General features: G+C 46.1%; 1 protein-coding gene across 3 annotated transcripts in view; it reads right to left on the bottom strand.

Moving 5' to 3' along the window:
• Nucleotides 1–13349, bottom strand: part of FGF13 (fibroblast growth factor 13) — a 206045-nt gene extending 192696 nt beyond the window's left edge. For 2 of the 3 annotated variants that reach the window (XM_063423330.1, XM_063423327.1), the window contains exon 1: nucleotides 12993–13349. In XM_063423330.1, coding sequence (XP_063279400.1) covers nucleotides 12993–13041 — 49 coding nt within the window. In that variant the 5' untranslated portion in view covers nucleotides 13042–13349. Of the gene's footprint in view, nucleotides 1–9743; nucleotides 9844–12992 lie in introns of those variants that run through there. The other variant, XM_063423329.1, reaches the window with a different exon arrangement.
• Nucleotides 13350–13564: the final 215 nt, after the last annotated feature.

Below are 13564 nucleotides of genomic sequence, written 5' to 3' on the forward strand. Positions count from 1 at the left end.
GAGTCAGCAACACTGCTTTTCATCAGGTCTTCCTCTGTGCCTGAAAGGGGAGAGCTTTTTTCGGATTCAAGACCACAAAAAACTCATCAATTCTCAATAGTTGCTGCTTGGGTCAAGGTATCATTTTTCTGGGGAGGGAAAACAAAGCAAGAAAATACTAGAACTCTAAAAATACCATGAAGAGATGAACTGGAAGGCAGGGTCCTTGGCAAGGTCTGGTTCTCCTGCCACTCCTCACACACATGCACTCGCTCAGGGAGCAGATATGCTGTGTGAGCTGTGTCCACACACCCATCGCATGTTCTGGGGTAAGGGAGGACCTTTTCTCTGCAGGAAAGCCTGGCAAGGTGTTCACTCCCTTTTAGCTGTACCCTCCAGTGCCTTAGGCTGATCTAAATCTAAGGACTGATTCAGTCCTTATGGTTTATGAGGCACTTATGAGGTTTATGAGCACAGGAAGGATTTACATGTTTGTCATCCCAACTCGTGGGGACAGCACCCCACAGAGAAACTGAAAAGGGACCAGTTTCCAGAGGTAGCCAAGGTGCAGGAAATAATTAATTAGTGAACTGTATTAGCCTACTCAAAGAGGTGGGCAACTCACGCTCTATGCATTTTGGGATTCCCATCCTTAACCTCCCTTCCAGATGAAGTAAAAAGGATGGAGACGTGACATGTTTTCAAAAGGATAAGCTGAAAAAAGATTAACCTGGATACGTGCAACGAGGAATGTTTAACACCCCAACACCCAGAGAAAAGCCTGTTACTATACAAGATAGGAATTTAGCTACCACCACGACACATCAAAAGAAACTTCATCACGTTTCGGTTTTCTACTTTAAGATCTGTCCCACGCCTTCCTCATTTGTCTGCATGTCCTGATCAATTACTTTACCTCAAAGCCTTGTTACACACACACACAAGTTTTAATTGATTTACTCAAGTCAGTGAGCAAGAAATAAATTACATCTTGGGAAATAAAGCTGGGCACACTAGGGCAGCCCGCTTCAGTGCTGCCAGATTTAAAAGCTTCAAAACAAAGGCAAATCTGTTTTGGTACCACAGTTTGATCTAAAGCCTCAAACTGCCTGGTGCTCTGAGAACTGTGTTAGCCCAGCTGATCATCAGCCAGCCCACTGCTGGTTGATGTCAGTGCAGCCAGGGTGCTGAGCCTACAGGTGCAGTCATCCTCTACAGGAAGAACTTGTTTATCTGGCAATAAACTTTCACTGACCACAGCACTATTAGCTGGAATTTATAAGGCATCAGCCATTCTCTCTACACAGCACAACACTGAGACATCACACAGCACATTGCACATCTGAATACCAAATAGAAAATGCACATAAAACTTAACATTTCCATGCTTTGTGCTGGTATTTTGACTGGGTCAAAAAGTGATGCCACCACCTTTTAAAGACTCTTCAATCACATCATATCTACCAAGGTGTTAAAGATCCTTCAAGACCTTTGAGTCAGTAATCCTTATATTTTTGAATGAAAGTAAAATATAAATATGAAACAGATAAATGAAGATGCTGCAAGAAACTGAATTATACAGCATAATTCCCGAAGCCAAATTTTGAATCACAAACAACCAACAGAACTGGAGAAGCAGCAGCTGCCTTCAAGGACACCCAGCACAGGATAAAACTTCAAACCACAGTTTCTGTTCACAGCATCTTTTAGGCAATCTTTGAGGATGCAAACTAAACACAGAATTCTGCTCCCTTTTATTCACCAACAGGGTTTTCTACTGCTGCAAGATGAGATTTCAGGAACCAAATCTGTTTCTCCTACATGCTTCAGACTCTATTAAACTTACTGGAACTACCATGGCAGTTCCTTGTACACACACAAATCCCATGCTGCAGAATCAAGCCTCAAAATTACAGTTCATTCTAGCAATCTTCAGGCTTATCTTAAAACAGCACATTGATTTGACACTCCCCGCACACGCACTTTTTATAAAGAAAAAGAAAATGGAAAAAAAAAGGGGAGCAAATATTTAAAATGTTCATCACAACAGCGGTCAGCACTATGAAATGTAAAGCATATCACACTTCCACTGAGGATTTGATTCAGCAAGGCTGATACTGAGCAGCACAAATCATGTTTCAGTCTAACCTGACAGGACAGTACTGGCTCAGGTTCTGCTCTTTATAAGGTGCCACCCAAATAAACACCAATGAGCTGTCAAAGTCTCCTACCAGTAGTTATTCCAACCCGTCCCATGCATAGGGACAGTTTAAAATGCTTAAAGCAGCAATAAGAACAGTAATGATAGATCTGACTGAGGAGGAAAAAGCACTTTAAGAAAAGGCATATAAAAGAACAGGGTTTCACACCGAGTGCAAGAATTATGGATGAATTAACAGCAGTGATGTTTCCAGCTTTATGAGAGAGGAGCAATGCGTTATCTCCTCTCAGTGACAGAGGTACTGCCTGACAAACAGCTCACTCAGACACTCTGAACCACAGCGATCAAAGTCTGCTGTTTTCTTCATTTCTTTTATAAGCCTTTTGTCACTTACTCGAGACTTCCTCATGCACACTCAATGGCTCCCTCTGAAATACATTTAATGTAAGAATTTGTGACAGTGAGAACATGGCATGACAAGAATATCCAACATTCACTGATAGGGGCCCAAACCAGAATGCTAACAGGTTTTGGGTAAATGGAAAGTAGAGATGTTTGGCACCTTGCAGAACAGATTGTCAAGTCTTTTCCGCACCATTCCAGGCTGTCAAACTTGTGTGCTTTCACTGCAGTCTGATATTACTATGAGTTATGCCCATAATATCTCCTTTTCCATTACATTCTCTACCTTCCTTGTGCTCTCCAGAGACTTTTCAAAGCTAATTTTCCATCATTCAAAGTCTCACAGAATTTGCTTTCTCCTGCTACAGCACCACACCTTCTCCCCCTTCCATTCTCAGCCTGGCACTTCTTATTCATTCCACAAAGCAATTTAAAGTTCATCCTTCATGATCAAATGTGGAGTGAAATAAAAACCAGACACTTTAGACCAAAAGGCACAGCCCTGCCCCCTCGCTACTGAGCTTCCTGCCATCCTCCACACCGACTTGAAACCTTGCTTTTTTCAGCTGTTACATAGTTCAAAATCTCTTCCTAACATTGTTCAGAAGCGCCTAACTAATTTTTCTGATCATACTCAAAAGTCTTGCAAAAACATCTCAGTTTTGACGGGAGGTCTTTTCAGACCAAGGGTGGAACAAGGACAGGGCTTGAAAACCTGATGGGGCTTTTTCCTTAAAATAGCTCCGATGTGACTATTTTTTCCTGAGTAACCTCAAAGAAATTTTGCTTATGTCCCAGTGGGGCAACAAATTTAAACTTTTAGACCCTGAAAGTTGTCATGAGAAGAACGGAGAACTTTCACAGCTCTCCATAATTGTTTTCTCCTCTACAATCATTAATTGCTGCCACTTAAATTATGAATCCCTAAACAAGAGCATCTACTGTTCTTAAATGAACTACTAGGGAAAAGTACAAGTTTATCTTTCTCCTGTCTTCCGTGCTGTTCTTTCATTGTACAGGAGTTACTGGATCACTACCTATAAAGCTTTCACTCCTCTCCGTTACCCAGTAACAGGATACCTCTTGTGAAAAGACTTATTTACACTAATTCCCAACATCCCAACATCCCAGAAATCATGTGGTAAAAATTCCTACCAAAGACACAATTATACAAACAGAACTTGAAAACTGGGCTTTGCACTGATAATCTGAAAAGAAAAAAAAAAAAAGCAAACAACATGAAACCCAACCCCAAAACAAACACCCCAACCCCTCTTCCAGCCAAAGAAACCAAATTTGCTGCTCGGCAGTGGCTAAGTAACAGAGTTCTGTATGGAAAATAGCCAGGTACCAACTAAGTCCTAGCACCAAAGCAGACATTCCTTTATCAGCCTCCCTGGCAGTATCCTGAGCTTGGAGTGGATCTGAAACAGATCACACTTCACCTCAGAAATCTCTTTTCAGCTGGAGTCAGACTTCTGACTTTCTGTTGCTGTAGCCTCCTCATCAGGTGATCAAAAAGAGCTTTGCCATTTGATCCCTTTTGACTTACTTCACTTTTACCACCTTTTATTGAGTTCCACCAAAACAAATGAAAACCCAATATCCTTTCCTCAGAAAGCAAACACGGGGCAGAGCGGAGAGAAGAGCAGCAGATGAAAGTCACTCCAGCTCTCCTTGCCCAATCACTTGAAAGCAGTCAGCTATTTTTGGCAGTCTCTGAACATTCAGTCACTGGTATGCAAGATGAGAAGCACACGTAGAGCAAAGCACATGACAAACCTGCACTAATTGTACACCAGAATGGCTGCAGAACCTCTCCTCCTTACAGCAGGAGAAATAACATTTCAGCAGCTGCAGCATCAGCTAGGAAGGAGCACCTGCACTACATGATGGCCTCAAACAACTACAAATCATGATTCCCTTAGGAAATGCATACCCCTGTAATTCCCACCAATGCTACCAAAAATACCTCCACATCTTTATTTTACTAGGGAAGATGTTCATGGATCAGGTATTCCCGCTCTGCACACCACAGGTAACAATGGCTTGCAGTGACAATTGGGTCCAGCCTGGTTTCATATTCTCCAGCAGCTTTGGGAGCAACAAAGTGTAAGTGACAGCAGTTCATATAATATGATTCTCTATATTAGTATAACTGTGTATAATTACAATGAAAATATTTATCATTTTCCAGGCAGTACTGTACCACAACTTGGCCAAATTGAGATGTAAGAGCAACATAAGAATTTCACGTGTGTACTGAACATGAAAGAGAGCTGCACAGAACTCCACAGCAGGTGTAAAATCCAAAGGACAAATGTTTATGTGCAAGCAATTTGACAGCACACTGACAATGCCTGGAAGTAAATCCAGCTTTAGCTACTTGAACATTGTGGCCAGTACCAGTGAGCTACTTAAGAGACAGAAAGGAAAAGAAAGGCACCTACCAACTTCTTTGTAACTGCTGGAAGATGGCTGAAAGAACAAAATCAGAATAAATCTCTCTCTGCTTGTATGTCTGCTGGGCAGGTGAGCGTGTGCTGGGCCGGGTGTGAGTAGAGCTGTGCTGTAGATCACCTGGAGCTCAATCTGCACTGCTCCCTCCCCTGCCCCTCTCTCCTGCCTTTCCTCTCTACTTCTTTTATACTTTCTTTCCATTGTATCTTTCCATTTTATGCAAGAAAAAAACACCCTGCACTTTTTCCCTTCATTAAATGAAAACCAGAAATTTCCAAAATTTAAGCAAAAAGCCACCTGCAACAAAAGAGGAAAAACTCTGAAAATTCCTGGTTCCCCTTTCCTGGAGGTACTCAAAAGCTGTCTGGACATAGTCCTGAGTGATGTGCTCAGGAGATCCTGCTTCAGCAGCAGGAGGAGCTCCAGTGCTCCCTTCCAGTGAGGACCATTCTGTGATTCCATACACAAAATGAACAGAAAAATAAAACAATTAGATGAGTGCTAATTACCACTGGATTTGAATGAACAAGCTATGGGGGCAGGGGAAAACATGGCCCAGAACTCCTAAACTCCTATGATTAAACGCGGTGGCTAAAACCTGAATGAAGCTGCTGGAAGCACAGTGCTGAAGGTTCTCTCCTCTGCTCTGCAGTCCCTGGGGAAGCCACCAGCACGTGGGAATAGTCACCTGTGGCCAGGAGAGAGAGGGAGCTGCCCAATTACTGCCCAATTATCACTATAAGGGGAAGTCACCTGTCACCTGCATCACCAGAGGCTGGGGCTGAGCCACCAGCCCTCACTGTCCCCTCGTCATCACTGCGCTGAGCTGTGTGTCACTGCCCAGGGCGCATCCCCAGGGGCCTCTGTGAGGTGGCAACAGGGCTGTCCCAAGAGGCTTCCATCACAACCCAGGCGGTTCCAGAAGGTTCCACGAAGGCCTTGACAATCCTGGCAGCAAACACCTTGGTAGGTTTTCAAGGGATGGAGGAGGAAAAAGATCAAAAGGCTGTCAGATGGGTACGGGATTGCTGCTGGTGAAACTCCACCTCTCGGATGTCAGTCCCAGCTGCCACAGCCCACAGGAACAGGAATACAGAAACCCACCAGAGCAGTTCAGCACTGCTACTGTATCCCCTGTACTGAACAGAGGTGAAGCTGTCACCTTACAAAGTGACACTCAAAGCAAATGCCTGTAGAACACTCAGGTCAGAGGAGGATTACATGATGTCCACCTCTGATCTGACCCACTAACACAGGAGAAATTCATCCTAAATTAGCTGGTAACTAAGACCACATGTATCAAAGATATCAAGCACTTGTTAAACAATTTATTCTTAAAGCAACCAAGAGAGCCTTATATCAATTATGCCAAGCCCCAGCTTTTCAAAAGCATCTGGAGATTCCCTGGGCCACAGAACAGAGTGATCTCTATAAATGCACCTTCATTTCAGCTACAAGCACAACCAGTGTCACACGTAACGAAGCACCACTAGTTCAGATTTAGTCAATCGTCCACTGTGTACATGTAGTAACGCAACCCAGATCAATGGCAATTCGATCGCTATTTCAGGAATATCTCTTCTTCCCACTTCATTTCTGTCCTCTGCTCCCTCCCACCTCACAGTGATGCTCTAATTATTCAAACAACGTAAGCAGTGTTCAATCCATGCCAGCCCTTTCTTCCTTTAGCACTGACCTTGCCTTATACATCACTCTCATAAAACTAATTAAGTGGAGAACAGTCTCACTTTACACTCTTTTCATGAAAAGAACTGAATTGTTACCTGCCTGAGGGTGCAATTCAAATTATTTTTGCCCTCATTTCACTCAGCAACACAATACAAATATTGAGCACGAAACCAGACCAGCCAATTCAAGGAAACCCTTTGCCCAAGATACTACACACAAAAACTAAAGGATTATTGTAAATAACATATATAACATAGTTGTCTCATTTTGGTTTTTAACATGAATTTTCATGTAAGCTTGACCAAGACATACTTTGGGAAAAGCAGGCAATTTTGTTAGGTCAAATGACGTAGCCGGGGAAAGAAAACCAGTTGGTGCTACACAAGCCCTAGAACCAGGCTCAGCTAAGAGGGACAGGAGCGGCTAAGAAACCTTCAGTCCCACTGAATCTGTGCGAGCATCCAGCCACCAATAGCACAGTTCCTCTCCAATATACAGCAACACTAAAATCCTGATCTGAAAATGCTCAGCTAGAGGTTGTCTAGGATATGAAGCTTGTCCTCTTAAAAATGTTTTGTTTGTACACAGGACACCTCCAGATTTACAGAGGATTTTATAAAAGCGTGGATTCATTGCTTGCAGGAGATTGAGGAACAGGAGTTGCTCTGTCTTGGCTCTTATGGAAGTGGTTCATAGAACTCTGGAGCCATGTCTTCTTCAACACACTACAGCACTAATACACAATGAGGAACAGAAGCAGAAAATGAACATTCATTGACCCAAGGCTACCCTGCAGCACTCAATTTGCAAAGCACAGGAGTAAGACCAGTGCCTTGCAGGAAATCTCAGTAAATGGCACAAATGCAATTAATGACAACTCTTCAGTGTACTGTGGATGGCCAGAGACCAGAGATGCCAGAAGCCTAAGCCATGCAAATTCTTATGCATCTGCTGTGGCTGCTGGTGCTCCTCCCTTTGCAGCGCCCTGCAATGCTCTGTGGAGCTACTCATCCTCCAAGTTTCATCTGCCTGGGAATTCTTCCTTTGAAGATGAGATTTGGCATCTGCCAAGAAGCAACTATCATTAAGTTTTCTTCTAAAAGCAAAAAAACTATGATTTTTACTACCTTCTGTAGAACACAAATTCTTGGCATGGACAGCAGCCACACAAGAACCAACACTGCTCCAAAACTCAGAGTGTGGAGCTTGTCCCCAAAAATCCTGCCTTGCTCTGGGTTTCCTCAACACTGAAAATCATTAAAGAGCATCAGCATGAATGTGCTGGCATTTTGATCTCAAGACTGCTTCCACTTTTTAGTTGCTGACGTTTTATCAACATATGTGAGGGTCGTGGGATTGAGAGGGGAGGATGTTTCTTTTATAAAGAGTTACTGTCGTTTGTGTTCCAAAGCCAGTCCCAGATAATGAGTCATAACAGGAGGTAGTTACTGTAAATATTCCAAGCATGGGTACATTAACAACCACCCACTAATCAGAGGCAATGCCACAGGCAGACACAGAGAACTCCCACTGCTGTCAATGGGAGTTTTGAATGGATCAGGACCTCAGCCAAGCACTGAGTATCTATTGTGACCTGCAGCATCAATATCCAGGATGGGATGGGTCATGGCCCAGATTTTGGCTGTCGCTTTCCAGTGGGCGATGCAGGCATCTATTCAAAGTGAAATCTGCAATTTCAGACAGGAGGCTCAGAGATTTCTAGTGTGAAGTGAGCAAAACAAAACCATTGTGTTTAACACTCACTCTCTGGTGTCATTAAATGTTTATAATATAAACACAAGTTCTGATGTGTAAGTCAATAGCACCAATTGACCACAAAAAGACCCAATCTGCTGCTGGCAAACATCTGCTTGAACAGATCCTCGTTCATATTCTAAACTGCAGCTGCTACTGAAGTTTGGTGGGGCTTTTGGTCTGAAATGCAAAAGAACTGGCACCCAAATTTCTGACAAAAAGACCAAGAAATGCCTTGTCTGTGACCTAAGCTGGCCAAGCAGCACTTGAGGCAGTTAGCACTGTGCTCCCTTCCCCCTCCTCACCCAGAGCTGCACTTGCTGCTAATTTTGATTCCGTGGACTCAGACCAAGACATGGTCAGCTTACATGCTGCTCCTCCTCAGTCCCTGAAGAAAGTTACTTTCTCATGATTCAGTACTATAGAAATATAACTGTTGAGATCAGCTTCTTTATTTTTGTCAGCTTTTCCCCAGACCTTTCAATCATGAGCTGCATTATACTACATTCCTATAAAGCCAGGAAAAGCAGTAAGAGATACCTCAAAATTCTGACTTCTATTTTTCCTGCCAAGTGATTTCTCTAAGTGCTTTGTTTTCTGCTGTCACTGAATTAGGATAGTACCTGTACTTCCAAAGTCTTCACTGTTACTGTCACTATTTCGATACACTCTTCACAGATTAGAAGCTTTCACCTTCAAAAATGCTCCTATTTTGCTTTCTGAGAAGAAAACACAGACTGCATTTTCTTACTGCTTATTGGCTGAGGTTATCAGACTTTTGGACAAAAGCTATCCAAGTTCCTTCTGGTGACAGCAGTGACAGGAAACGATCTCTCCGCAGCTGCTTTGATGGGGAAGTCAATAGTACATAATCTCCTTAGTAAAAAGAAGAACAAATGCAGATGGATCCATTCCTCAGATTTAGTTTGAGACTCTCTGCTCCAGCTCTTGACTTTGCTTGGAGGAGCCACACAAATTGTACAGCAGCCTCTGGAAAGAGCCTGAGTGTAATACCAGACAGCACGAGCTCCCTAAGGCCCAGGTCCAAAGCACAAGGCTTTCAGCACGTCTCAGCTCCCTTTCCAGTGCCCAATATTCTCCTCTGCCCCACAGGTCTCCCCCAAACAAAAGATAAAAAATATTTCACTCAAAGCAGATTATGTTGGTACAGCCCCAAGGACTGATGGGGACACTTGATGTACTGTGCCCAAAGTGCCAAGACAAAAACTTTTGGGGAAAGCGCCCCTGGCACACTCGAGGCTCTCTACACCAGCTCCGTGGCAGGACAAGAACCTACCTGGTGGGAACTGCTCTGCTGTGCTGGGAATGCACCTGGAGCACCTCCTGAGCACAGAGCTGCTCCCAACCACCAGTGACCACTGCGGAATGACGAGCTGTTCTCCTCCACTCCTCACATTCCTGCTCACCCTGGAAACGGCACTGCGAGGAGAGACGCGGACACCTGCCCCATGACAAACCCAGCCCAGAGGGGACAGGCTGCTCTCTGGAACCACCTGCTGGCTATTCCAAACAGCCTCCATCCACCCTGGAGCAGCAGCAGCACTGCCCATCTGCCTCTGGGAAGCAGCTGGCAGGATACCTGGGCTCATAGCACCCTGCACCTGCTAAACTCTCATGCAGTCTGAAAAATATAGGGGGGAGGGGAAATCAATGCCATAATCTGCCATAATCTTATAGTACACATTCACAGTTCATGCAGCATCTTGCAGAAAGTAAAAGTGCACAACCCTGACTTCATTCTGTTAATCCATGTTATTTAAGGTTAGGATGGATAATTCTCAAAGTACACAGCCACTTTTAAAAGCAACCAGGTATTGAGCAAGCACAGTCATCACTGGGTTTTCTAGGCATGACTTAGAAGTGGGACCAACACACTTTAAAGCAAGCACTTACTTTCCTCTTTGGCTTCAGGAAAGAAGTGAAAAAGCTTCTAATAAAAATATTTTAATTAAACATAGATTTTGATACTTCTGTAACACCTGCAGAATTCCACAGACTTTACAAATGGGCAATTTAACTGCAAACAACCACTGCAAGGCAGTTGAGTATTTGCTCTGGATTGTGCTTATCCCCACCAAAATCTAAGGCCTTTCAAGGTTCTGAATAAATCAGGTTTTTTCTAAAAGGAATCACCCCAAAAGCCAATTGAAGAAAGTGTCTTTCAACAACTTACACAGCACAGCTCCTACATCTGGGCTGAACATGGCCTTCTCTGAATTCCGTAGAGAACTAAAGCAGTGTCTCACCTCATGCATGGCTCTGCAATGCCTAAGAAAGTTTCAGGAGTAAGAAAAACTGACACTGCTCTCACTGAGAAGCACTCCACATTTATTAGGCAAACATAACCCTGGGACACCTGCATTTATGGCAGGTATTCAAACTACATCATGTTATCTTACTGAATGGGAGTACAGGAACTATCACCACAATAAGCTACTTGTATATGAAACATGATTATGTTGTTCTTTGACAGAGGAGTTATCTAACTCAAAAACAGAGAGCTTTCTCTCAGGACTCCAGTGCCACCGTACAGCTGCAGAAAAATGGAGGAAATGGTATCCCATCCTTTCCAGCCAAATTACTGTTTTATTGTATTAAAAAAACCCACAAACCAAGCCAAAAAAACGGACAAAAAGCCCACCCATCACTGCCGGGATTGACTACGGCTACAGCCAAATTAAACATTCTCATTTAAGAGTATTAACACTTGCAATCACCAAAAGAGAATTCAGGTGGTTCAGAGGAAAAAAGTATTTCCTATTTTTGTCTAGAGGCTAAAGACAACCACATAGCCTATACACGAACTAGTAAATATTAACTCCTTCTCAGCATTCCCTTTCCAAAGCCTTTCTAAAAGCTATTTCACAGGTGCTAACCATGACTCACAAACCCCCTCACACATGTACCAGCTCCTCTTGCTGTACCTAAAACTGCCTCTTTACTTGGTGATAACAGAGAAAGTTTTTATAGGAGCTCAGGGAGCTTAGCAGCATCTCCTGGAAGCGGAGTATCAGCACCAACTGCTTTTCCTGGGAGCCTCAGAATATTCACCTTCTGGTGCCCTGTCAGCACTGACATCACAGCCTCGCACGTCTCAGGCATCACTCATTGACTCATTAACAGAGATACAAATGCCTTTGTCCCACTGCTCTGAAATGTGCAAAGCCTATACACAGGCAATTTCAGACATGAAGTGTGTCTTTAAAACTTGCAATCATACCACAAAATGGAATATGTAGGCTTGAGTTTTAAAAAAAGCTTTCAGGCAAGCATAGCACAAGTATGGCAATTTCTTTTTGTTTACAACTCAGTTCTAAATCATGCAAAATGATTCCTCAGAAAGGCGGGAATCTTTTGTTCTGCACTGCTTAATTAATTATTTAAAGTCTAATATAGTGAATAAGGCCACCATAAAAGAAAATCAAAACCAACCCAACTTCAAAGACTATAATGTAAAGGCAAAACATATTTATCTAGGAAAAAGGAAGGTTTTGCAATGCATCTGAGTAGTGAAGTTGATTGTGTTGCGGAGAAAAGAACGTGATGCAAACGCTTGGGTTTTGGACATAAGACAGAACATAGTAGGAACGGGAAAAACAGTTGGGAAAAAAACTCACATAAAAAGAAAACTATCAAAATCATGAAACCAAAAAACTTTTTATCAAGAATAGAAAGGTTGAATTGCTTTGATTCGGCCCCTCAGGCTGCTAAAAAAAGTAAACGACAGGGGAAGTGTCCCACTCTGTCTTGGAGCTAGTAAATAAGGAGTCGGTTTTGGTGCTTCGGCGTGGCCTGGCTCACAGCCCCCCGAGGGGAGGCCCAGCCGGGCGTCAGAGACCACCCCCGGGTGTGCGGGGAGCACCGGGGGTCATCGCCCCGAGGACCGAGCCCCGCACCGCCCCGCAGCCAGGGAGCGGTGCGGGGGACACCGCCACCTGTGCGACCCCGGGCGGGCACTACGCCCGGCCACGCACCCCGGCAGGGACCCCCGCACCCCGCAAAGAACCCTTGCACACCGGCAGGGACCCCAACTGGGACCCCCTGTACCCCCGCAGGGACCTCGGCAGGGACCCCGCATCCCCGGCCATCCACCCGACTCGGGCAGCCCGGCCCCGCACGCCCCCAGCGCCGCGGGGCCCGGGGCGAACCGGGCTGGGTAAGCCCCCCGTGCCCAGCCCCGGCTGGCGCCCCCGGGCGCCGGGGGTGCCCCGGCCCCGCGTCTCCATGGCGATGTCTCCCCGCCCCGCTGGCCGCGGCCGGAGCCGGGGCTGCCGCAGCGCCGAGCACCCCCGGCCCCGGCCGGGAGCCGCCCCCTCCTCGGCGGGGAACGGGGGGGCAGCGATCCCGGCGGTGCCGCATTGAGCGGCCCCCGCAGCCGTGCCGGGGTGCCGGGCACAGCGGGCGCCGCTCCCTCCCGTGCCGGGCCCCCCCCGAGCCGTGCCCCCCTCCCGGCCCGGTAAGGTCGGGCTGTCCGCGGTCGGGCCGGGGAACGAGCCGGTTATCGGGGCGGCTGCGCCTGCCTTACCCTTGGAAGCATCTTTCTCTTCTTTGGGCTTGATCACCTTCCCGCTCATAGACCCCAGCTTGGGTGGGAAAATCCCCGGGAGCGTCGCGAATTCCAGCTGGACCCAAAGAGACCTCGGGCGAGGGGCAGCGTGCGTGCGTGTGGGGGATCCTCTACGCCGAAAAGGCAGAAATAACACCAAGAGAAGCGGAGGGCGGGGGAAATGAGAAGCCGGCGAGCTGCCCGCTCCCCGGCGCGGAGCCTCGGAGCCCGGCGCCGCCGCCGCGGTGCCTGCGGGAGCGGAGCGGGGAGCGGGGGGCTCCGGCAGCCGCAGCACCGAGCCCCTGCGCCGCTCGCCGTGCCGGAGACAAAAGCGATATTCCCTGTGTCTGCCCGGCCCCCTCCTTCCCCCGCCTCCCCGGCTCTGCCTCCCCTCCCCAGGGCCAGGAAAGCGCAGCTGGTCCTGCAAGTCCCACCGACCGGGGGAGGGGGGGTACCGTGACTTGGGAGGGGTTGTTTGCTTGGGTGTGTTGGGTTTGGGTTTTTCTCCTTTCGCATCCTCCCCTAATAATAATAGGATGGAGCAGCAGAGC

Source organism: Prinia subflava, chromosome Z (genome assembly GCF_021018805.1).
Source record: "Prinia subflava isolate CZ2003 ecotype Zambia chromosome Z, Cam_Psub_1.2, whole genome shotgun sequence".
In the NCBI taxonomy this organism is placed as follows: domain Eukaryota; kingdom Metazoa; phylum Chordata; class Aves; order Passeriformes; family Cisticolidae; genus Prinia; species Prinia subflava.